Here is a 25049-nt window from a genome sequence, read left to right as displayed (position 1 = left end):
TCCTTAGCTTTTAAAGCCCAAGTTGGTAACAAACCTCTTCTTATATTTTACATAGCCTTTTGTAGTCTAACTCACGCACCTACCGTGTAATACTGTGAATTATAACTATATATAGTTATTTGTGTTTTATTACTCCCCCCCCAAAAAAAAAGTACTACATAATGTGGCTGAGTCTGTTAACTGTAAATTTCTTGAGGTTGGGGATCGCGTATCTCCCCATAGCTGTACAACACCGTGCACTGCCGCTTTATGTCAATTTAAGTGCTTTGAACTATTTGAAAGGCAAGTAGGTAAGAATGGGATCAATATACATAGAGATAAGATGAAAACTAAATTGTAGAGAAAAACTATCTAAAGAATCTGTTAGTGGATTGGAGAATAGATCTTCTTAATCAAGGAAAAATTTCTTGATCTCTTTAAGGGATTCACATACTTCACTATAATATTATCTAGAAGGGTTGATGAGGGCAATATTATCTAGAAGGGTTGATGAGGGCAAGACATGACAAATTTTACCAATTTTATCTCTAGCTAAAATAAATAAAACCATCTAGTGACTCTGAATGTTCTTTTTGGAATGTACTTTAATTACATTCACATTCAGATATCACTTTACATGTATTGCCATAAAAGCTATTCACAGCACTTCTCAGAGGTAGAAGCTATGGTTCTTGTTTTACATATGGAAAAATCAAGCCTGATAGGTTGTGACTTGCCCAAGATCTCACAGTATGTGTATCTGGAACAGGATTTGAAGTAGGGAATCTTCCTGACTCAGGGATTCAGTCTACTATATCCCAGTGCCTCCTACTTGGTAAATCTGAGATAAGAAAGACCATAACTGAAAATGTATTACCTAATTTTAAGAGTGGAAAGTTATTTTCATAGATAGATAAGCAAAATGCTTAGGAAGAAATTAGGCTTCCATGAATTCTTCAAATAAAATCATGACTCTCTTTTAGAAAGGGACCTTCATATTTACAAGCAAATGACAGTTAAATATAGAGCTTCACATGAGTACATCAGGGAAAAAAAAATCTCAAAATTATTTTTTCTAGTAAGAAAATATTTTTAAAAGTCTTAGATATCAGAAATGGATTAGCTACTAAAAGTATTCTGAAAAAAGGAAGAATTTCTTTAAAGAAAAAAGCAAAATTATATACATATATGACCTTCAAAATGTGATGAGGCTTTTTCATTTGCTAAAGTGGACATTAAAAGTCTGCTGTAATTACCTATTTCATGTTTTCCAAATGTAACATTTGAAATATTTGTGGTTAATTTATTTTATGTTTTTCTTAGTTGCTGAAAATTAATCTGTAATATGTATCTGATAAAATTCTACATTATAACCACATTTCTCAAAATTAAGCACATAAAAGTTAACCCAATCTATGTTTTTATTGTATTAATGTTGCTTCACAATTTCTGTATTTATTTCAACAAATAAAGGTTAAGAGGTAGACAGTGGTTAAATTGTTTGATTTCTGCTCATTGTGTGGACACTAATTCTCAAGATTATACAATTGCCTTTATCTGAGGAAGGTTAAGAAGGTTAATCCTCCTCATTAAATTCCTGTAGAATTTATTTAATCTAAGTCTATGTTTCCAATTGCTCCCACGAGATTGAAAAGATCTCTTTTCATTCCCCCAAAAGTGAAAACCAGGAACTCTAGAAAAGAAGTGTGAAAGCAAACTAATCCAAATGTCAGCATCATTTTCCTTTCACTGGTTCTACCTGAAAAACCTAAATTTACCTGCCATTTAAATTCTTCTAGTCCTACATTTGGCTTTTAGGAGTTCTAGTGTTTGGGACGTGAAATTTAAATTAAAAGCTTATTGAAACTGCTGTTAAGAACACAGAGAAATAAGCCAAATATACTTTTTCAAGTTCAGCCAACCAACATTTCAGAGGTGAAAAATTCTCATTCAATGAGTTCAAAAATTTAGATAACCAGTAAGGAAATGAAAAGGAAATTCATTGTTGTGCAAACAGATCCTCACCAATGCTTTCCAGGATGCAATTAATCCTGAGGGAAAAGCAAAGAAGAGTAATTTGCATTTATTTTTACTTACTTCTGAGGAATGGAAAAGGCTAGTTATTTAAAAAAAAAAAAAAAAAAGTGATGGACCAACAAGTTAAGAAATTAACCCTATTCTTCCAACTACCAACCTCAGTGTCTTAAAATCCAAAGGTATTTTAGATACTGGTTAAGTACCAATAAAGTTACTGGTGTTCATGATATATGTAATATTCCTTCCATATAAAGTAAGCTTCAATAACAATGATAGAGTTTTCTATCCTATTCCTACACTGAGCCAAAAGCATGTGTAATAAATATTGATAATTCCTAAGTATGCAACAATCACAGCATAAAAGCTGTCCCTGGTTCAAAGATCAGTGTGCAATCCTTTTTATGAATTTCCACCTAAAGCCTTTCCCTGCTCTATAGTTGGACAAGCAGTTTTCATCATTTCTGCAAGTGAAGGTCTTTTATATAAACTCTTTCCTACTGTACCACAACCTACACAGCAGTGGAAGAGAGATGGTGGGGAAAGGACCGAAAGGAAAAGACCATGTGTCCGGTCAAAAGCTCAAGAATTAGCATAAAAAGACAGAATAAATTTTCTACATTCTTTGATTTAAACCAAATTTGTCTGATGTGGATTTTTCTTAAAAAAAAAAAAAATCTCTATTCTACTTCATCAAAAGACTCCTTGGCATCTAGTGACATGGCTGAAAAGGGTTCTAACTCAGTACAAGATTCCCACGTACTGGGCCAAATTCCAATCTTTCATACATGCATCCAGGAGTCAATAGGAGCTCCATCAGCATGCAACCAAGGATAGAATAAGGCCCCATGCAAAGGAGCCATCAAAAAACATCTGCTTTTTATTTGATCGGGTACAACTATGTTGACAATGACTGCATTAAGTTGCTAGCCAGAATCTTGATGGACATTAAAATTGGCCCTGGGAAGATTAGCTGAGATCTATTGCAAATTACAAATTCCCAGTCTCTATAGAATATACATACGGTGAACAGAAAAATCCTTTTCGTAATATGTAGTAGGAATCTAATTGTTAATCTTAAAGTCAAAGATGTATTCCACCAGGAAGCAGACCCTTTTTTTTTTTTTTTTTTTTTATAAGTAGCCTGCAATTCAATTAACATTTCTACAATGTTTAGAAGGGAGAGATATGGAGTAGTGAGGCCACCTGCTACCCTTGGAAATTCTATCTGGTAACCTAGCATCATGAGAATTTTCCTAGCAACACTGGGTCTAACCTAAATTAAAGAGTATCACAAAGTAGGGTGATATGTTCAGTGTCCCAGACAAAATTCATTGATAGAATGTAAGCTCCTTCTGACATAGTATCCTTGCTTTTGTTTTGAATCCACAGTACTGACCACAATGCCTGGCACATAGTAGGTTCTAATAAATGCTTGTGGATTGGTTCAGATTGCACAAAAATATATGCACCCTGCACTCTCACATCTGACCCAAGTCATAAGTATAAAAAAATCTGAAAAAGATTAGTCTTTGAAACATAGAAACTAAATTGTAAATAAGGAAGACTGAATTTAAACATGAATACACTCTAAAACAGCATTTTTTAATCTGGAGTCAGTGAACATGAGAGGTAATTGGGGCTAAGTGACTTTCCCAAGTTCACACAGGTAATAAGCTCGGATTTGAACTCAGGTCCTCCTGATTTCAGGGCTGCTGCTCTATCCACTGCACCATCTAGCTGCTCTATGAACAGTTCTTTAAAAATATAGTGATAATTGGTCATTTTTGCTTCAATATAAACTCATTTTCTTTGTAATCCTATGTATTTAATTTGATTCCTTTGAAATCATAATTCTGAAAAGTGTTCCATAAGTTTTCCTAGGTTGCCAAAGGGGTCCATGAAACAAACTAATAACCCTCCCTGCCTCAGAGAACTGGTACTATGCTTGAATTATTAATGTCTCCTACAATCAACTTTGTGAATACTATTTAATTCCACATTGCTTCACCCCTACACCTACTCCCTAAATTTTCAGGTTAGCTATGGAGCTGTCTCCAGTATCTTCCAATTACATAATTTCCTTGCAAATTGCTGCAAACTTTAAGAATGTAATTGAGCTGGAGAGCTCAAGGGACCAAACACTATTGAAGAACCCTTGACAAAATAATGAGGGTCAATTAATTAATTAATAAAAGTAATTTTTTTTAAAATTGTGAGACACTGTTTAGCAATTGGTTTTAATTTATTTGGACACTAATAAGTTTTGGTTGTAATTTTTATAGCACTAATTCCCCACCCCACTGATAAATTAACTTTACAAGGCACATCTATTCTACTCTCCAAATTCAAAATTGGATAAGATAAAAACAAGGTAAGTAAACTAAGATAAGAAAAAATCCAAACCCTTCATATTTGTCATTAAAAACCACTGACAACCCCCAAATTTAACACTTCTCTAAACTCTGTAGCCTTTTGTAGACTGTTCTCCCTGCCTAAAATGCACTCTCTCAACACTCCATCTCTTAGAATCCTTTGCTCCCTTAAGGCACAGCTCATATATCATCTCTCAAAACTTTTCTTTTCTTGCTCCCACTATTAACTAGCCCTCTCTCCCTCCTCAGTTATCTTGTTTTATTTGTTGTTGTACATGCTGCATAGATTGTAAACTTATTAAGGACTCTCTCTTTGCTTTTGTCAAAGTACCTTATACCTAGTTGGAGCTAACTGAATGGGTTTTTTTAATAGTTTTTATTTACCAGATATATGCATGGGTAATTTTACAACATTGACAATTGCCAAACCTTTTGTTCTAATTTTTCCCCTCCTTCCCCCCCCCAGATGGCAGTTTGACCAATACATATTCAATATGTTAAAGTATAGATTAAGTACAATATCTGTATACATGTCCAAACCAACTGAATGTTTTTCTCCAATTGAACTTGCTGTCATCTACTAGGGTACTCCTCTGCCTCTTACTAGCCTGGAATCCAAAGAGGCAGGCTGCCTGAATGGACAATATATTAGACTTGGAGAAAAACTAGGATTCAAATCCCATTCCCAATACTTAGAAGCTGTGTGACCATAGTGAAAACTCTTAACCTTTTTAATCTTCAGTTTCTTCATCTTCATCTGTAAGATATCAATACTTATAGTACCTATCGATCTCACAAGATTGTTGTGAAATTAAAATTAGAGGTCTGTAAAGCACAATATTAATGTGAATTATCATTAATTATTAAATCATAAAAGACAATGCTAGCTAGGTGACAGCTTGAAATCAGGAAGAATAATTTTCCTGAGTTCAAATCTGACCTCATACACTAACTGTGTGACTCTGGGCAAGTTACTTAAACTTGTTTACCTATTTTTTCCCATCTATAAAATTATCTGGATGGGGTCATGAAGATTTAGACATAACTGGCAAATGACTAAACAATAACAAAATTAAATCATAGAAAATTGCAATATAGGTTGAATTTTTTTGTTTTGCTTTTTTGTTGTTCCAATTTGATTTCAGTGGAATAGGGAGCATCTACCAATATACAAATTCCAACATAAAATGGAAAGTGTTCTTCAAATTCTAGTCTTACAAAGTTATTCTTATAAATATGAATCAGCTCTTTATATAAATACTAGAAATGAGACCTTTATCAAAGAATTTGTTATATTTCCCTAGTTAATTGTTTTCTTTTTATCTAAGCTTTATTTGATTTGTTTATGTAATAACATCTTAAATTTTATGTAATCAAAATTATCCATGTTATCTTTTGTGATCATTTCTATTCCTTATTTGGTCATGAACTCTTCTACTACCTTAGATCTGATATGGTAATTTTGTCCACGTTTTTCTAATTTGTTTATATTGTGACCTTTAATATCCAGGTCACATATCCACCTGGAGCTCAGACATTGATTATAAGTTACTTGTCCAAGGCCACACACCAGTATATATCAAAGGAAAGATTTATCTGACTCCAATATCATTTCCCTATCTGCTAAGCCAATATATCAGGCAGGATGGATGTTGATGTTAAAGAGGGAATAACTAAATCAATAAAATCACGGATGCTTAGGATCAGTCACCTATAATATGAAAGTAAATGTCTATAGTAGTCTCACAAACAAATGCAAAAAACTTTTAAATCTACTGACATTTCTAACTATGCACAAAAATATAAGTTGGCTTACTACTGTTTACCAATTCCCTTCTTGGTTTTCTTATCTATATACTTCTAAAGACTTATTTGTTAAAAACATTAATAGGTTAGAGAGTTTCTAATATAAAAATTAATAAGGTTATATCCAATAATTTATCCTTAAGAATTTGAAATGTAAAATGTTCATTAGGGAAGGGGAAGAAAGGGGAAGAATAATTTAGAACAAAAAATGCAAGGATGTTTTAATATTATTACAGAATGATGTAATTATTCAATCTATTTCTTGTAGGTTGATTATTTATAATAGAATTGCCATTTTTCCTGTACCTTTCCCTAAAATCAAATGTGTTAAGTTCAATTACCATATTCTAGTGTGAGCTTAGCCAGATTAGAAATTAGTTTTTTTTAAATTATATTCCACAACCTCAATCTTCCAGAAAGTACAAGTTATGGTAATTTTCACTTCTAACCTTACTATGTTTCTAGCTCATCCAGGGAAAAATGGCAAGAGCAGGAACCAAAGGAGAAACCACCAGTGATGTCATTCTTGTCATTTTTAGGCCCTCCATCCAAGCATCCAACTTTATTCTATCCAAAGTCAAGTTAAATCAGTAAGCATTCACTAAGCACCTACTATGTGCTTGCTACTATAATAAGACTGGGGATTCAGGGAAAAGCAAAGAACAGTCCTTACTGTCAAAGATTTCACAATCTAATGGGAGAGAACATGCAAACAATTATGTACAAATATATAAAAGATAAATACAGGAAACGCAAACTGATTTGAGTGGAAAATTAATGGCAAGAGGTATGCATGAAACAAATTTCAAAGAAGTAGATTAAGAGAGTCTCTTCCTTTTTCCTTTCTCAACCCCAGAGTTGCCACAGCTTCCATAAATGATATAACTCTACAAAGGACAGGGACCAAAAGGATCTCCAGTTTGGCCTCTGTATAATCCAATAAAGAGCTGAAAGGTATAGCACTTTGTTTCCAGAGTTATTATTATTATTAGTTAGATTGCACAGGTTTCCTTGATATTCAAGTATCTGTCTTCAAGTATCTCTCTTCATTTGCATTAAAGATTATATTTGTTCTGCTTAACTCCAGAGGAGAAACTTAAGAGTAATGGGTGCAAGTGGCAAAAGGACAGCTTCCATAGGTTTAACATAAACGATGTAACAGCTTATTCATAAGAAAAATGGGATCCTTCTTACTGGAGGTCCTCCAAAAAAAGAAAAGAGTGAATAACAACTGATGTTAAGGATTTTGCAGGGAAGGAATTCTTTTTCAGGTCTGACAAGGATTAGATGGCTATTAAGAAACTAAGAAATGCTATGGTTCTGTGATTCCTCAACTATTAAGCCTCTTAGTTAACATTTATGAGCAGTTAAATTAGATCAAATGTTTTGTATCAATGACAAAGTAAAATATCATTCCATGTTCATATGAAATATGGGCAGAGCACTGTGTTTGGAGTCAGAGGACCTAAATGAAAATCCTTGGTTCTGCCAATTACTAGTTATATATATTTCAACAAATCTTTACCTTCTTCAAACCTCAGTTTCTTCATCTGTAAAATGAGACAGTGATAGCAGTTGATCTTCTGGCTCTAAATTTATATGACCCTATTTATCCTATTCAAGCAATGCCATGCTGTAAATACTTACGGCACTGCTGATGTTCATCTGATCCATCATCACAATCTTCTTCATCATCACAAACCCAGGCCCGAGGGATACATTCCCCATCACTGTGACACTGAAATTGGCTTGCCTCACAAGAAGGATGAGCTAGAACAAAGCAGAAAATTTACTCAGCATACCACATTCAGCAAAAGAGTTTTAAAAATAAATTTAAAGTTATAAGAACAAGTTTGTGACCATAAAATTCTATGTAATGCTCTTTAGGTACAAAGTATAGCAATACAGTACAAAGGAACCTGTAGCTCTAAGAATAATCACTGAAATATAGGATTCTACTACATAGAAATAGAAGAGATCTTGGAGATCACTAAATCCAATTCTATTTTTTCATAGCTATGATAGGTGATCTTTTCTTGAGCTCAACCAGAGTTTTAATACACTAATGAGTCATCCAAAATAATGCAATAAAAATATATGGAAGATGTATAATCTATATCAGATTGCTTCCCATCTTAGGAAGGGTGAGGGAAAAGAGAAAGAAAGAGAATTTAGAATTCAAAAAACTTAGAACTGAAAAATTTGGAGCTTAAAAAAGTTTAAAATTATTTTTACAAGTCACTAGAAAAACAAAAATTATTAAATATGTGAAGAAAAAAGTTACACATGAAACAAAAATTCGCTCATTTCATATTATAAAGAGTGAACCAAATTATGAAATTACATTTATAACTTTCAAATTAACTTTTAAAAAATTCTACAGTGAAGAAATGATGTCTAAAAAGAGAATACTATTGCATGGATTGTTGGACAGGGGATATTCCAAATTGTTCTATCTTAATTGTAACTACATCAGCAGGCAAATAGGTACCACTTATATCCATAAGAAAATTATTGAATGGTATGAAATATTTACTCATTCTCCTATTTATGCTCAGACATTCCCAAATAGTATAATGGGAATCCAAACATTGTACTATAGTTCCTCCAACAATTTTAAGATTCAGTCAGTCCTTTCCTTTTTCTATTTGTTGAAGCCTAAGGTTAAAAGGCAGTTATGGGAAGGAGGGACACAGGAAGCACAAGTACTAGGTTTAAATTTGGAAAGATAATCCAGCACACTAACCATACTATCAGTTATTCTAGCTCCTCTGTGGTATTTCAAACAGACTTTCTATATAAAAATGGGCTTCCATTTAGGCCAAAAGCCAGAATCATTCATTTACCAATCAATACTCTCTTGATTTTTCTTTTTTAGAAAAATGTGCATAATTAATGAACAAAAATTGCTGTCAATATGCTTCCAAAAACCTTCAGGAACATTTTCAGTTTCTAGCACATGGCCATGAAGTAAATATTAGAATGGTGAAGATGTGATCCACACCCTAACAGTGAGGATGTGCCCATTTCCATCACAGTTACAGAATTCAAAAGACTTGAGTCCTTCCCTTGGATTCTACAGTGAGCATCTGGAGTTCTCAACTAATAATACTTCTTGTGTCCTAGAGTCTTAAATGTCCCCAAAGTTTTTATATTTATAAAATGAATTTTCATACTCCTCTTCACAATCCTATCCTAATTCCTCACTTACGGCAGCCTATTTCATCTGTGTCATCTGAACAATCCTTGGCTCCATCACACCTCCAGTGTGCAGGAATGCACCGACCATTTCCACAGCGGAATTGCCCACTGTTGCATCCTGTAATACAACACCCCCAAAAAAGGAGAAAACTAATTAATAATTCAAGCTGTGATTTTAAAAAAGTAGTGAATTTCTTTTGCCATCCCTTTGCATCATAATCCCAAACTATCTCAAAGATATACAATAATAATAACAATCAATGTTTGAATACTAGTTTAAGGTTCACAATTTTCTTACAACAGCCCTGTGAGGTTGGTAAAGCAAACAATATACTCCTATACCAATGAGGAAATAGTATTAAGAAGATGAAGTGATTTGTGCAAAGTTAAGCAATTATATGTAGCACAGTCCTAAATCCAATTCAATTCCTTCTAAGTGAAAATCCAATAAAATCCAATGACTTTTCTACTACAATGTATTGTTTAAAAGAAAAAAAAAAGCAAGTAAGATTTTACACCAAATTCAAGTTGAACTTTTAAACTCTTTAAATTTACATTAAATCCTTTACTTTGTCCTTTTTCCAACTTTTTTATTAAACATACACATAGAAAAATAGACTTATATAACTAAATTATAGTAACCTAATGCAGAGTAGAGGTAGAGTAGTAGAGACAGAGATGACTTCTTTTCCAAATGAAAATAAAAAGAGATGATCAAGGAAATATTGTATTCTGCCAATCCATAATGATCTAAGTTATAGTAATGATGAGGATTTTGTGATGATAGGTCTTGAATTTAAATCCTAGTTCTGTCACAACCTGTGTGACCTTGGAAAAATTGCTTATCACCCTCAATTTCCTCTTCTGTAAAATAAAGAGAATGACCTTTGAGATGTCTTTCAAGCTTAAATTTAACATTGATGTTAGGTCAAAAAGGAAAAATAAATCTGAAATAGACTATATTGTTTTTGCTACTATAAGTCCACCTCTATTTTCCAATATCATTTATACCAAATTCTTCAACATGTATATCAAATTTTCTTGCAAATAATGATCCAATAGTATTATTAAAGCATAATAAACACATGGGTCAAGACTTCGGGGACAAATTACTAAATAATCAAATTAATTAGATCATCACTGTGGATCGCATACCTAAGAATATGCTATATTATTCTTAGACTCAGAAAAATAAGTCTTAAGTAAGTATTTGAGACATTTTCCACAAAATTTTAGGTCTCAGATCCTTTCTAGAAGACAAATTAACTTAGGGTCTATCAAAGGATTCAAGTTTCTCCCTAAAGATGCTCCCTAAAGCATCCCCACATTTTCTTGGTAATGTGAAAAGAACATAAATACTATAATGTCTAAAACTTCATCCATCCATCCATCCATCCATTCATTCAGTCAACAAATATTTATTGAGATTTTTAATAAGTCTTCTGGAGCAAGTGGCACTAACTTGGCAGAAGTAAATCCTCTGTAGTTAACCCAAATGTCTAGCCAAGGACCTCCCTAAGCATCTTGTGCCAAGCAGGGAATTTTAAAGAAAGCAACCAGCACAGAAACATCTTGGAGAGGACTCAAAAAACATTCTCTTTGCAGAGTCCAAGGTAGCAGGGATAAGGTAGAGGGTAACTCTTTGGCATTTGTGTTTGTATTTTTTTTATATCTCATCATGTGTTAATTATGATGAATTACCAATTTCAATTATTTTGTAACTCAATCAAAAATCAGGTAAATATACACCATAGCCACCTACTCCTAGAAAAAATAAACAATGCATTATCCTGACTTCATGTAAACGAAAGGCAAATCGACAGAGTCACATAAACACAGTTAAGTGATCTATTCCTAGGGGATAAAGGCTACTTTGTGCATGGAATGTTCAAATCTGATTGTCTGGTAGTGACATCCTGATTTATAATGTATCCTGCAAATGGTCAGAAATTTCCCTTGCCTAAATGGTGGTACAGAGTGGTACAGGAGTACATACACCCAAATACCTTCTATAGACTAATGCATGATGGTGGTTGGTGGTGCAGGTCTGGGGTTGGTGGTGCAGGTCTCTTATCAACTACCTTTAAAACACAACAACCTCCCTTGCAAAAATGCCCTAAGGAATGTACAAATTCACTCTGGAATCCCAGAACCTCTCATTGGATTTTGCCCTACAAAGCAATATTTCCATTGCAGATTAGGGACTGTGGAGGTTTAACTGTTAACACAACATATATTAAATCACTTTTATCAATTAAGACTATTGTTGGTAATCCAACTTAATCCACTTGTAAATGCAGTGTATTTGTCTCACCAGTTTCTAATAACTTCTGATTGGAAAAATGTTAGCAATATAATAAGGTTCAGTCTACTTATAAAGTGTTCATATTTCTAAATGAAAAATATGTTAGTTTACAAAGAAAATGTTTTCAAGAAAATGCACATAGAAAAGAAACAAGTTGCTCTTTTAAGTATAGATTAGATATAGATATGTAATATATATTTTATATATAACATATATATAAATCACTAAAATTTCCCCAGAAATATTTATTACAGTTGAATTCTAGGGGGTCATTTTTTTTCCTAAAGCACAAGATACTAAAGCATTCCTAATAGGACATAAGACATTCATTCATAAATAAATAAATATACATATATACCAAAATGAATTCTTAGAAAACACAGGAAAATTATATGTTTGAGGACATTAAATATTAATGGAATTTTTTCTAAGCAAGAAAGTTTTTAGGAACTTAATACTTTAAAATACATTTCTAATCTTCCCAAACCATCTCAGATAAACAATGCAACAAGGCCTATCTATTCATGTATCAGCAAATTCTCTGTAATTCATTCCTCAAATTCATCTTTCAGTAGGAATCTTCCCTTCCTAGTTACAAGTTCCAAATAACTATTAGAAATATCTTTATGGAAAAGAATAAACTAAGACTTTTTTTTTCTTTTCTTTTCTTTTCTTTTTTTTTTTTTTTTTTTTTTTGCCATGAAGCCTCTTAATAGACACAAAATTCTGGCTGAGGTAAGAAATCTCAATATTCCCTGAATCAGAAAGTGGGAAAACTATCCTCCCTTGAAAAAATGCAAAGAGCTTAAAAAATAGTTATGGATGAGGCAGCTAGATGGCACAATGGATAGAGTACCAACTCTGAAATCAGGAGGACCTGAGTTCAAATTTGACCTCAGATACTTTACACGCCCTAGCTGTGTGACCCTGGACAAGTCACTTACCACAATTGCCAAAGAAAAAAGAAAAAAAAAAAAAGTCACAGATATTATATTTTATCTTCTCTTCACTTTGATTTCTAGGTAGTTTTGCAAAAATTTGTTTTTTCCTCACAAACTAATTACATGACATGTGATCCTATTCCTACTTTGTTGTGCAAGAAGCCCTTTAATAGTAAAGAACTTTAGTATATGTGCAAGTCATCATGCTAGACATTGGTATAATAAGGTAAAGTACTAAGAAAGTTATTTGTCTACAGATGTCCAGTAGCTCAGGAAAAAGCCAACCTAACATGCTAAATTATGACTTAAAACTTTAAAGTATTGGGTCTAAGTATCTTTACTTCAAAAATGTTTACCAAAATTTACAAAATACTCTTGAAAAAACTCATCTTTAATTATCTTTAATCAAGATACGATTTTGCTTCACTACTTCTTATAAGCCATTCTCTGTATTCTGAAATTGCTGGAGCTAACTCAAACTTGCTTGAGAGGCCTGGTTGTTACATTTTCAGGATGGGCATTTACAACTCAAAAACTGACAAGTACTACAAGATCAGGGCTTTATTTATTGAGAGGGTTGTTCTATAGAAATATATAGTGTTAATAATACAGATTAAACTTCAAAGTGTGTCATGAACACATTTCCTTCCCCAGACAGCCAGTTGTTAAAAATTTACAACACATTATTGGCTTAACCCACACTTTAAGTTCCACCCCCCACCCTCCCATCTAGAGCCAGTTGTTAAATATTTACCAGCACTACTGGCTCAACCCACACTTCAAGTCAAAATTCTTGTTAAGAGAAATCAGATTGAAAAATAACAGCTTAGAGTAATTACTGAATACTAACCCCTTGGTTTCTTTTCATCATAACCTTTCCAATTTAAAATTATCTTAATTTTCGAATCTTTCAAAAAGTACAACTTCAATGAAAAGACAGAAGTATGAATAAGCATTTAGACTTTACCAACAAAAGACAGGTGCATTAACTGAATGAGTTAAAAACTACACCTTCAAGAACTTTATAGTCTAGTAGAAGAAATATGGAAGTCAGCTAGATGGCTCTAGATAGATGTAGTTGGATCATCAAAGGACTAGAGATCACTGGTGTTCAGAAATCAAGTGATGGGTTTGGTTCTCAAAGTAACAAAACATTCCTGAAAAAAGAAATTTAACCATTTACTAATTTCTTCGACTTTACACTACATTGCTTGCTACTGAAAAGCCCTCCAAATGATTCAGATAAACAACAATCAAAGGTAAGAGTTGGAGAGAAATGATTTATTTTGATCCACCTCAGCTAAAGCTACAGAAAGGCATGGAAAATAAAATCAAATTGTCCCCTTGTAAGGGTATGTAGGTAGCCCAATGGATAGAATGCTGCTCTTGGAGTCAGAAAGATTCATTTTCCTGAATTTCTAGCTATGTAATTCTGGGCAAGTCACTTAAGCCTATTAGTCTCAGTTTCCTCATCTGTAAAATAAGCTGCAGAAAGAACATCAAATCACTCTAGTATATTTGCCAAAAATAAAAACCCTAATAGTGTAACTGAGAGTAGGGCACGACTGAAATGACTGAACATCCAAGAATATGATAGGTTATTAAAGATACAAAGACAAAAATGAAACAGTTTATGTGTTCAAGGAGATTACATTTTGTCAGGATGAGACAATATAGACATAAAAGTATATACAAAATATAAACAAAATTTAAGAGTTACAAAAACATGTAATTTAGGTTTGGAAATGGATATGCATTTTCTGTTCAAGGATCAAGCTGAGGAAATTCAAATAAGTTCATCACCAGAACAATGGTCATCAAGTGATAGATTTTTTTTTCTTGGCCCAGAAATTCAACAGTCTGTTAAGATCCAGGCAAAGGAAACATTAAAACCAATCACAGATTGTGATCTGGGAAATCACAGATATTTTAAAGTAGTACCATTTTTAGTTGATCAATAAAATACCTATTTATAAGAATTATTGTTTTCACTTTTTCATTACCATTATTTTAGAAGAGATGCTGACAATCTGAAACATGTTCAACTACATTGGATCACTTGCCATCTGAGGAAGGGGGGGAGGAGGAAAAAAAATTAGAACATGGGGTTTTGTAGGGGCAAATGTCAAAAATTATCCATGTTTATATTTTGAAAATAAAAAGCTATAATAAAAAATAAAAATGGCAAAAAAAAGAAATATTCAGAGAAGGTCTGTCAAGATGTAAGAGGATTCAGGATTTATGGATAGAATGCTGCTCTTGGAGTCAGAAAGATTCATTTTCCTGAATTTCTAGCTATGTAATTCTGGGCATGCCATGGTATCATTCATGATAACATTTTCACTATCATCTTCCCTCAGGCTCTAGTGGGGGATGCCCAATGCACCAGCCCCAGGAATTATCCTCCAACCAAATGTCCTGCTTCTAGCAGGACCTCCTCTTCAACTATTAATGGAAACAGCCATTGTGAAGAAGAAGCCTGCCATTTCTACCACCTACAGCACCAGTATTCCCAATTAGTTGTCACCAAACATGTAAGCCTAAGAGCCTCAGTATAGATTATACTCCTCCAGATTATCAGTGGGGCTAGCAGTCCAGCATAGTCACAGTTATCATCTTCTAGGAAAGCAATCCCTTGTGACCTGGGACATGTCAACTATCCTGCAAGTACTACAGTTCTACAATCTAAAACCCACACAGCTATTGGATTGAGAAAAGAAGGGCCTCACCAACAATGCTATTGGCATTGCCAAATAGTTCAATATCAGAAATAATGTAATTTATATTAAAGAAAATTCTCTACTATGGAACTCTAGGGACCACTGGGCCTTTTCATTTGACTTGTAACCTCCTAATATGGTGTCTTTCCCAATTACAGTGAGCTTTTTAAGAGATGAATTGTCTTTTTTTTTTCTATTTATCTCCAGCACTGATTATATGACTTTGCATATAGTAAGCACTTAACAATTTTTTAATTCATTCATACAAAGGTTATACAACTATTTGTCATATATGCTGTAGAGATTTCTGTTCAGCTATGAAATGGACTAGAAATCTTTTAAAGTCCCTTCCAACTCAGATTATATGATTGTACCTCCCACAGATTGTTCCACAAGAAGATCTAGGAGAGCAATAAAGGGACTTTAAAAGACTTCTAGTCTATGAAAAACTGCTTTGAAAGATAAGAACTCTGATCGATGCAGTGTACTAAGCAGGATTGCAGATGGCTAATGATAAAACATGGTATTCACCTCTCGCGTGAGAGATGATGGACTAAGATAAAGAATAAGAACTATCTTCAAACATAGTCAATGTGGGAACTTGCTTTCTTTGTGCATTTTTTTTTACAAGGGCTATATTTGCTTAGATGAGGGAAGATCTGCACTATCATTGATGCTGTGGGGGATATACAGAACTATGAAGAATGGATCTTATCTTCAAGAGCTTACAGCTTTGGCTAAGAGAAGACATTCTGATGTAAAAAGTTAAATTAAAATATTAGGCAGGATACAATTAAGTACAAACATATTGCTATTCATGATTTCCCAAATAGAGGTCCCTTGTTCTTTTATCTGTATCTTTACTCACATAACTCCCTCCACATCTCTGCTCATCCATTTCCTATATGTTCTTCATGGCCCAGCTAAAAATGCCACATCCTCTACAAAGTTTTCCCCAAATCTTCCAAATATAAAGTACATTTTCTCCTAAATCCCATAATACTTTGTTGGTACTTTTCATGTAGACATCATATTCTACTTTATAGTTGGCTTTTGGCTTTTTTTGCTCTTGATTTCTCTCTCTTACTCGAGTATAAATTCCATGAGAGCAGATATTGTACTTTGTCCTCTTTTGTATCCTCCTTCATCCTAGAACAGTGTCCTCAAAAAAAGCAGGAATGCAGTAAATATTTGTTAATGAATGATTGATTAGGTTTTTGTTTTTGTTTTTAGAAAAATTGGTGAAAATGTTAGACTCTAGGCAGCAAGATCATTTTAATTCCAAACTATTATGATATCCAAAGCTATCCTGGAAAAGTATAAACTAGTATAAGGGACTTGTGGCCATGCATGGACCAAAATACTTCCATTCCTTTTAGTACAATCTACAAGCTGTCAAATTATTCATTAATGGATGAAGATCAGAATAATCCAACTTCCCCCTTAGAGTCTGTTCAATGTCTCCATGCTACAATCCATTTATCTGGACCTCACTTCCAAGGCTGCAGTTCTAAATAATTAAGGAGACTGATGAAATTAGAACCTAGGACAGCAGAGGGAAGACAAGCAGAAAGGGAGCAAAAAACCTCAGACACATTTACTGTATCAGACTTCTACCAAAATGACTAGCCCAACACCAAATAGTGCTCCCTATATTCTTATTTTATGTTTCTTTTTTAATCTTACAGCTAGCAGAGCAAATTTATTTTGTATTTTTTGTGCCTAAAGGTAGCTATGTCCCTAGAAGATATAAAATGGATATTTCATTCAATCTCCATTGTAATAAGTAACAATGATGCACCTGAGTTCCCCCAAAGAAAAGATAGGATAGCCATAATAATTTTCCAATCCTGTGAAGTATATGAAGTAAAACAATATTGCTCTTCCAAGACACATCTTATAATGAGAGAAGCAATATCATGTAAATGAAGAAGTACTACTAGATTCAGAGTCAGAAAGATAGAGTTTGATTATACTAATTAGCTGTGTAAGCCTAGCCAAGACACAGGATCTCTATGCACCTCGGATTCCCATTCTACAAAATATACATAATACATACTACTGAACCTCATACAGTTGTAAGAATCCAGAGGGATTGTTAATACTTTGAAAACTTTAAAATACTATAGACTTCAATTGTTACATGATATTAAATCAGTTGGTACCAATGGCTGCTAAATACTTGCCTGAGACTATTAATTCACCATATATATAGGATTTTTACACAGGGCTTTCCTCCCACCCACCCTTTAAGGTGAATGCACAAGTGTTGCTATCCCTAAATGAGTAAATTAAGAATGAGGTTCAATTATTGCCCCAGAATCACATAAATCAAGTTAAGAATCATTGGATTTAAGATTTAAAGCTGGATGAGCCTTAGAAGTCATCCAATTCAACTCCCCATTTTATAGATTTAAAAAAAAAAAAAAAAACCTAAAGTCAAGGGAACCTTCTCTGGGGGGGGGGGAGGGAAGAGAGGGAGGGAAGAAGGACGGAGAGAGGGAAGAGGAGGAACAGAGGGATGGAGGGAAGGAGATGGGATTAGAACCCATTTTATCAAAGAATGCAAAACAAAGATGGTGTTCTATCCAACATTCCAGGACCAGCATTCCATCTGTCCACTATATTACTACCCTTCAACAATCACTCCAATAAACTCCTTTCTAAAGAAACCAATCAAAAACCACAAGAACATAAAGTACCACAACCTAGAACACTCTAGACTGCATTACTGTGTATCATGACATTTTGAATCAGAAGATCTTAGAAACCATCTAATTTAACTCCCTCACTTTAGAGCTAACATTTATATGGCATTTTAAGGCTTACAAAGAGCTTTACATGAATAATCTCTTTGATCCTCATAACCGCCCTATGAGGAAGCTGCTATTATCATCACACTTTGTGACTGAGGAAATTGAGGTTGAAAGAAGTTAAATGACTTACCCTGGGCCATAGTTAGCAAGTTTCTGAGAAAGGATTCAAACTTAAGTCCTTCTGATTCCATATCCGGTGCTTTATTCATTATGTCAAAGAGAAGAAGCTCAGTGAGAAAGGAAATTACTTATATAAGCTGACCATTGAAAGAGAAAAGAGTCAAGACCTGAAGCTGTACTTAGAATCCAATGCTTTATCCATTCTACCTTACTTTTTCTAGTTTGTGGTATGTGTGTGCATATTCATTTATGTGATTGCATAGCAAAGGGAAAGGCAGAGGACTTTATTGACCTCATCTACATTTTTTTTTCTTTTTCTTCTGCATTCTTCATTTAAATAATAATCCATCTTTCCTCTTATCCCTTTTATGCCTTCTATCCTATTCTTTTGACTTCACAATCAGGCTTTTAGTCATTTCAACCTAAAGTAAAATTTAAATTATTTTTAATAGTTTATTATTTTCAAAACACATTCAAAGGTAATTTTTAATATTTACCCTTACAAAACCTTATGTTCAAATTTTTCTCCTTCCCTTCTCCTTATCCCTCTCCCCTAGATAGCAAGTAATCCAATATATGTTAAATGTACAATTCTTCTATAAATACTTCCACATTTGTCATACTACAAAAGAAAAATAAGATAAAAAAGAGGAGAAAGGGAAAAAAGCAAGCAAACAACAATAACAAAGGTGAAAATACTATGTTGTGATCCACATTCAATCCCACAGTTCTCTTTTTGGATGCAGATGGCTCTAGCTATATCTGAAATTATAAAGACACATTATTTGGACACTTAGGGTCTCATATTCCTTATAGTATATGAAAGACACAAGCCAAGGAAGTCTCTCTGACACACACACACACACACACACACACACACACACACACACACACACACACACACACCCTTCTCACTCATAAATAATGAAATATCCAAAGAAAATTGAGGATTATGTAATTCTGTATTTCTACTGCTAGTACCAGCATGTTGAAATCAACTCACTGAGATTATGATAAAGAATCTTAACTCAGGAGTTGCTTGCTTAACTCTGGAATTCTCCCCAGCAGTCAGAGTCTATATCTGCTTATCCATTCAGAGAAAATTACCACATTAAAAAACATCCAAGATTGAAATCCATAATTTATTCCTTATTTACTTAGAGTCACTATTATTTAAAAAAAACAGAACAGTAGATATAACATCTTTTTGATACTCTTTTTGCTTTTGTTGTTTTGGTTTTGATTTGTTGGTTTTGCTATTTGGCTATGCAAGCACAAAGAATTTTCAAATATCTTCCTTCCCATGTTCTCCTCCTCCTCAAAAGCAGATAAATGATAATCACTTTATTTCCTAATAGAACCAAATAATCCTCCAAGTAGTTACCAAAGGGATCCAAAAGTTAAGTGTTTAGTAAATCATACTGGATAACTTAGTTCAAAATATTAAATAATTATGAATGTTGGGGAGAATTTATAAAGATAATTCCCCTTAATAAAAAGATAATTTTCCTAACACAGCTATCCCAAAGAAGGATGGGCTGCCTTAGGATGTAATAAGTTTCCCATCACTAGAGGTCTTCAAGCAAGAAATGAATGTTGAAAGAGGAATTGCTGCTTACATTGATCTAGATGGCCTCTTTCCAACTGTAAGATCCTATTGATTGTTATGTTCCTATGATTCTATGATTCTATGATCTGAACTTTATCTGTAGATACTTTTAGTGAGGTGGTTTTCCAATACTTCCTAATGAACTAAACACAATGGTAACATTTATTTAACTAATTTGAGGTATCCCCCTCTAATAATATTTTGCTGGAAAGAAAACATACACAAAGACCCTCCTTTCTATGTACTAAGTAGATGTTTACTTCCTATCCAAACAACTCATGGGATGCAAAAAAAAAAAAAAGGAAACCAAATCTCAGAGAATTTGAGGTGTTTAAAGAAATAATTAATCTAATATTTTATATATCTAATAATTTAACATTTTACTCCAATAAATTCCTCCAACAGCTTCTCATGATATAGAAGTGATCCTGGGATCTCAAAGGCTATGCCAGTGATCTATAAACTATGCCTGATCCTACCAAGCTAGAATGATTTGTAGTCAAAACCTAACTTGGAACAGTATGCCTGGCTCAGGATCAGGCCAGCTAAATTCAAAGAAAATTACCCTCTGAAGACTATCACAACTCATAGAACCATAATTAAGACGTGAAAAGGTAGGAATTGATACAGGAAGAAATTATTCTGATGAGAAAGCAGATTTTTTGACATTTTGAAGAAGTACCAAAAAAATATAGAACACCATATTCAAGAGTCAATTTCCTGCCCCAATTTCCCAAAAGATTTCCAAATGATTTCCTAGTTAATGTTTTAAATCTTTATAAAATTCTGGAATGAAATTCCATACTGGAAAGGAGAAGAAGAAATCATTTACCAGTAACTCTATCTTTATGACAAGTGAGCTATCAAGCACATGCGTATACATGCACATACACATACACACATACACACACACACATGGGTAGCCTACTTATCTTTCAATTATAGTTGATATAACAGGCCAGTTCTTAACTATAACATGATGGTTCCCTATTGCCTTTAGGATAAAATACAAATTCCTCAGTTAGGTATTTTAAACCTTTCTCAGTTTTAACTACAATGAACCTATATATTCTAGATAGTTCCTATTATTCACCTTCATGCACCACTGCTCCCCAAATTCAAACTCAAAATTTCATCTCTCATTTTGATGCCTTTGCATAGGGTACATATCTAGAATGTGCTCTTTCTTCACTCTACCTCTCATAATCTTTCACTTCCTTTTTAAGATTCAACTCGGGTTGATTGGCATCTTCTTCTATCCAAGCAATCTATTTATTGACCCAGAGCATTCAGAAAGAATAACGTTCTTACTACTTCTCATAATATTATTTTTTTCTGGTTTAAAATACTTGTCTCATAGATATGTAACTAGATGGTGTCATGGTCATACTGCAAAGCAAGGTTTGGTTAGGCACAGAGATTTTTTGTTTTACTTTATTTTAATTCCTTCCTCCCACTAGTAAAGGAAACTAGAAAATATTTTCCTAACTGCACTTTTCTCATTCCCCAAGGGTAGATGACCCAAAGAGATGATCTTCCCTCTAGTTCTGATCTCTAAGCAGCCCATAGTTTGGAACTGGGAAATTTGCTGGACACATCTGTGGTCTAAGATATCTGGCTCTATTACAGTAATAATGTACTCTTTAGCCAAGGACAACTTGATCCTGAGCTACATGGTTCTCTATATATACTATTTTAGGAGCTTTTAAATAAAAATTATTAATAGAAATCATCATAAAATCCTCTAACAAATACAGCTCTAGAATCCTCAATTTGGAACTCAACATTTAGAATAGATATCTGAATCTCTGACCTAGTTAAACTCTCCTGCCAGTCACTGGTGTCCTCCATTTTTACTCCCTATATATTACTAATATATCACAAAGAAGTTACTATCCATCACATATTATACATAAAGAGAAAACACTTTCAAAGATGTGAATTAAGTTAGAAATTATAGATAACTTAGGAATAAATGTCTGCCTTATACAAGCAGAGATAAAAGCAATGAAGCAAGAGGGAAATGAAAATACTTCATCAGCTTTAGCTGTCACTAGAAGAAGACTAGTTAGGTAATGTTAGTTGGTGATTTATTAGACAGAAAAAGCTCATCTTCAACACATAGCTTTCATTACCCAGCCCCCTCAAAATGGATCATTGTCTTTCTCCATCAAACTTCCTTCATATCCCTCTAAAGCAAATCAACTCATTAAATACTTTTTCCAAAGCCCCTACTGTAGGGCCTACTTTTGCCTCACAATAAAATCTCCCAGAGGTGAGAGTATATTATTTCTCACTTGGATCCTAGTTCCCAAAAGTCCATACAGGTAATCTGAAAATGCTCTCTTACCTTAAAAGAACTGGTCTCAAAACTAAGCTACAGGTAAAATTACTAACATTAGTAACAATACTTTATATTTGCTGATAACACTCTTAAGATTTTTTACAAAGTACATTGATACATTATCTCAATAACCCAATGAGGAAAATTGTAGATAGTACTATCTTCATTTAACAGATAAGAAAACTAAAGCTCAGAACTAAATCACTTGCCCAAGATCATAAGCCCAAGATAATATGGCATAGACTTGAATAGGACACTAGACTTGGAGTCAGAAAAACCTAGTTCGTACATTTGTTGGTCGTGAGTATTGACTTCTTTATACCTCAGTTTCCTCATCTGTAAAATGAGGAGATTAAACTAGATGGCTTCTAAGTTCTTTTCCAACCTTAAATTTGTGCTCTTATAACATTATAAAATGTTAAAGATAGGAGAAATGTGAGGGAAAGAAAAATTCAGAGGCGAAGACTAAAATAGAGATATTGAAGGCAAATGAAATCTAAAATTCAGTGCTCATTAACTCCCCATATTCATAAATCACAGTCCTCCATTTTTTTCCTATTCAGGGATGGCACAACTTGGCAATTCATTGATACTCAGCACTGGCCTAATTCCAAATGTGGCCAGCAAGTGCTACTTGGATGGAGTCACTGCATACCAGGAACATTGAACTTCTTTTTTAAAAAAATCCATAAGTACTTTATTCCTCAGTGGTCTGTAATATTTTAACATTTTAGGAATATTTTGTCTTACCTCACCATAAATTTGAAATTTTCTATGGTATTCTTGACCTTTAATGGCACTTTGCCTACCTAAGGCTAAATTCATTTAATTCAGTCCAACAAACTAACAAACCCAAGTGTGTGCAAGGCACCATGTTAACCACAGAAGAGGGCATGATGTCCAATAAATGTCCCTGCCCTTAAGGAACCTTCATCAATCAAGAAAGATGCATACATAAATAAGAATAATATATACTGGGGCAGCTAGGTGGTGCAGTGGATAGAGCACCAGCCTTGAATTCAGGAGGACCCGAGTTCAAATGTGGTCTCAGACACTTAACACTCCTAGCTATGTGACCCTGGGCAAGTCACTTAACCCCAGCCTCAGGGAAAAAAAAAGAATAATATATACTGTATTATGAACGTACCATTAGAATCTGTTTATATAAAGGTATGAGGAGAAAGTGCTGGATTTGGAGTCAGGAAGAATTGAGTTCAAATATGACCTGAGATACTAACTGTAAATCTTTGGACATACTATTTAATCTCTATTTATCTCTGTATTTATCAACTGTAAAATAAAAATAATAACCTCCATTGTTCTTGTGAAGATCAAATGAGGATAATAATTATAAACTGTTTAGCACAGTGTCTGGAACATACAGGTACTATATAAATGCTGAGACAGCAAGGTGGTAGAGTGGCTAGAGTGCTGGTTCTAGAGACAAGATCTGAGTTCAAATTTAGACTCATATACTTTATTAGCTGTAAGATCCTAAAGTCATTCAACCCATTTGTCTAAAAACCTTCCTGGATCAAGCCTTGTTATGGCTTGCATAGCTCAGTGAAAATATGAACTATGCCTTGCAGAATTACCTGAGATGGACTTATCATAATGAAGAACTCTGACCAAAAAAAAAAAAAAAAAAAAAAAAAAAAAAGATCCACTGGAGAAGAAAATGTCAAATCACTCCAGTATCTTTTGCCAAAAAAAACAAATTCCATGGAAAAAATAGTCCTTGGGGGTCACAAAGAGTTGGACACAAGTGAATGACTAAACAACAACATATAAATGCTAGCTATCATTATTAGTACTATTATCATTGACCAAAAGGATCACACAGGTAAATCTGAATTTTTTTTTCTGGACAAGATTTATGCACAAACATCAATTCATTTAACACTGGAGTACTTATTCAAAAGGAAAAGGATTTCTTGCCACAAATATTTAAATACCATAGTCAGTCAATAAACATTTCATAATTACCAACTCTGTGCCAAGAACTGTGTTAAACATTGAAGATATAAAGAAAGATAAAAGACAGATCCTGCAATCAAGAAGCTCACCTTCTAATAGGAAAGATAGAAAATAAATATCTCTATAAAATTATTGAATTTTAAAGCTACAGGAGAACTGAGACCATCAAAGCTCCTCTGCCCCATTTCACAGATTAAGAAACTGACCCAGAAAGGCTAGATAATTTGTCCAAGTTCACATAGTTAATTAATGGGTCAAAATTTAGAAGACAAGTCTTCTGACATCTAAGGCAAAGGGCTTGTCACTCACATCCAAATCATGAAATATAAACTAATAATAACAGATTACTTGCTTTCAGTTCCCCTAGAGACAACAGCCTTCAGAGAAAAAGATAGAGACCAAGTCACAGAGAGAGAGGCAGACAAAGACAAAGAGACAGACAGAAATAGATACAAAGAGACAGAAACAGAGACAAAGAGACAGAGAAAAAGAGATAGATAAATATACATACAGACTCAATTTTTATATCATAATTGTACAATGCATAAGCAGAATCAATACCATGAAGTCTAATCATCCTCATATTTCTTAGACCTGATCAGTTACTAATTAGAGGGTATCTAGTTCTGGATTCCACAACTAAAGATAGGCATATATAATTTGGAAATCCTTTGGAGAAGAGGTACTAAGATAATAAAAAAGATGTAAAATGAGGCTCGAAAGACGAGGGATTTCAGTAAGAAAATGGTTATTGAAGTCACAAAGTGAATACCAATGAATACAAATGCAAAATATAATTTGCATTTACAAATACATGGATTT

At 33.6% G+C, this 25049-nt stretch overlaps 1 protein-coding gene across 1 annotated transcript in view; it reads right to left on the bottom strand.

Moving 5' to 3' along the window:
* The window catches only part of LRP2 (LDL receptor related protein 2), a 236218-nt gene that overhangs the window by 187021 nt on the left and 24148 nt on the right, over positions 1–25049 (bottom strand). The window contains exons 2-3 of the mRNA XM_074302211.1: positions 9406–9513; positions 7842–7964 (exon numbers count right to left, since the gene is read on the bottom strand). Of these exons, the coding sequence (XP_074158312.1) occupies positions 7842–7964; positions 9406–9513 (231 nt within the window). The remainder of the gene's footprint in view (positions 1–7841; positions 7965–9405; positions 9514–25049) is intronic.

The sequence above is a fragment of the Sminthopsis crassicaudata genome, chromosome 3 (assembly GCF_048593235.1).
Source record: "Sminthopsis crassicaudata isolate SCR6 chromosome 3, ASM4859323v1, whole genome shotgun sequence".
In the NCBI taxonomy this organism is placed as follows: domain Eukaryota; kingdom Metazoa; phylum Chordata; class Mammalia; order Dasyuromorphia; family Dasyuridae; genus Sminthopsis; species Sminthopsis crassicaudata.
Note: the sequence above shows the minus strand (reverse complement) of the source record. Positions and strands in the feature narration are given on the sequence as shown.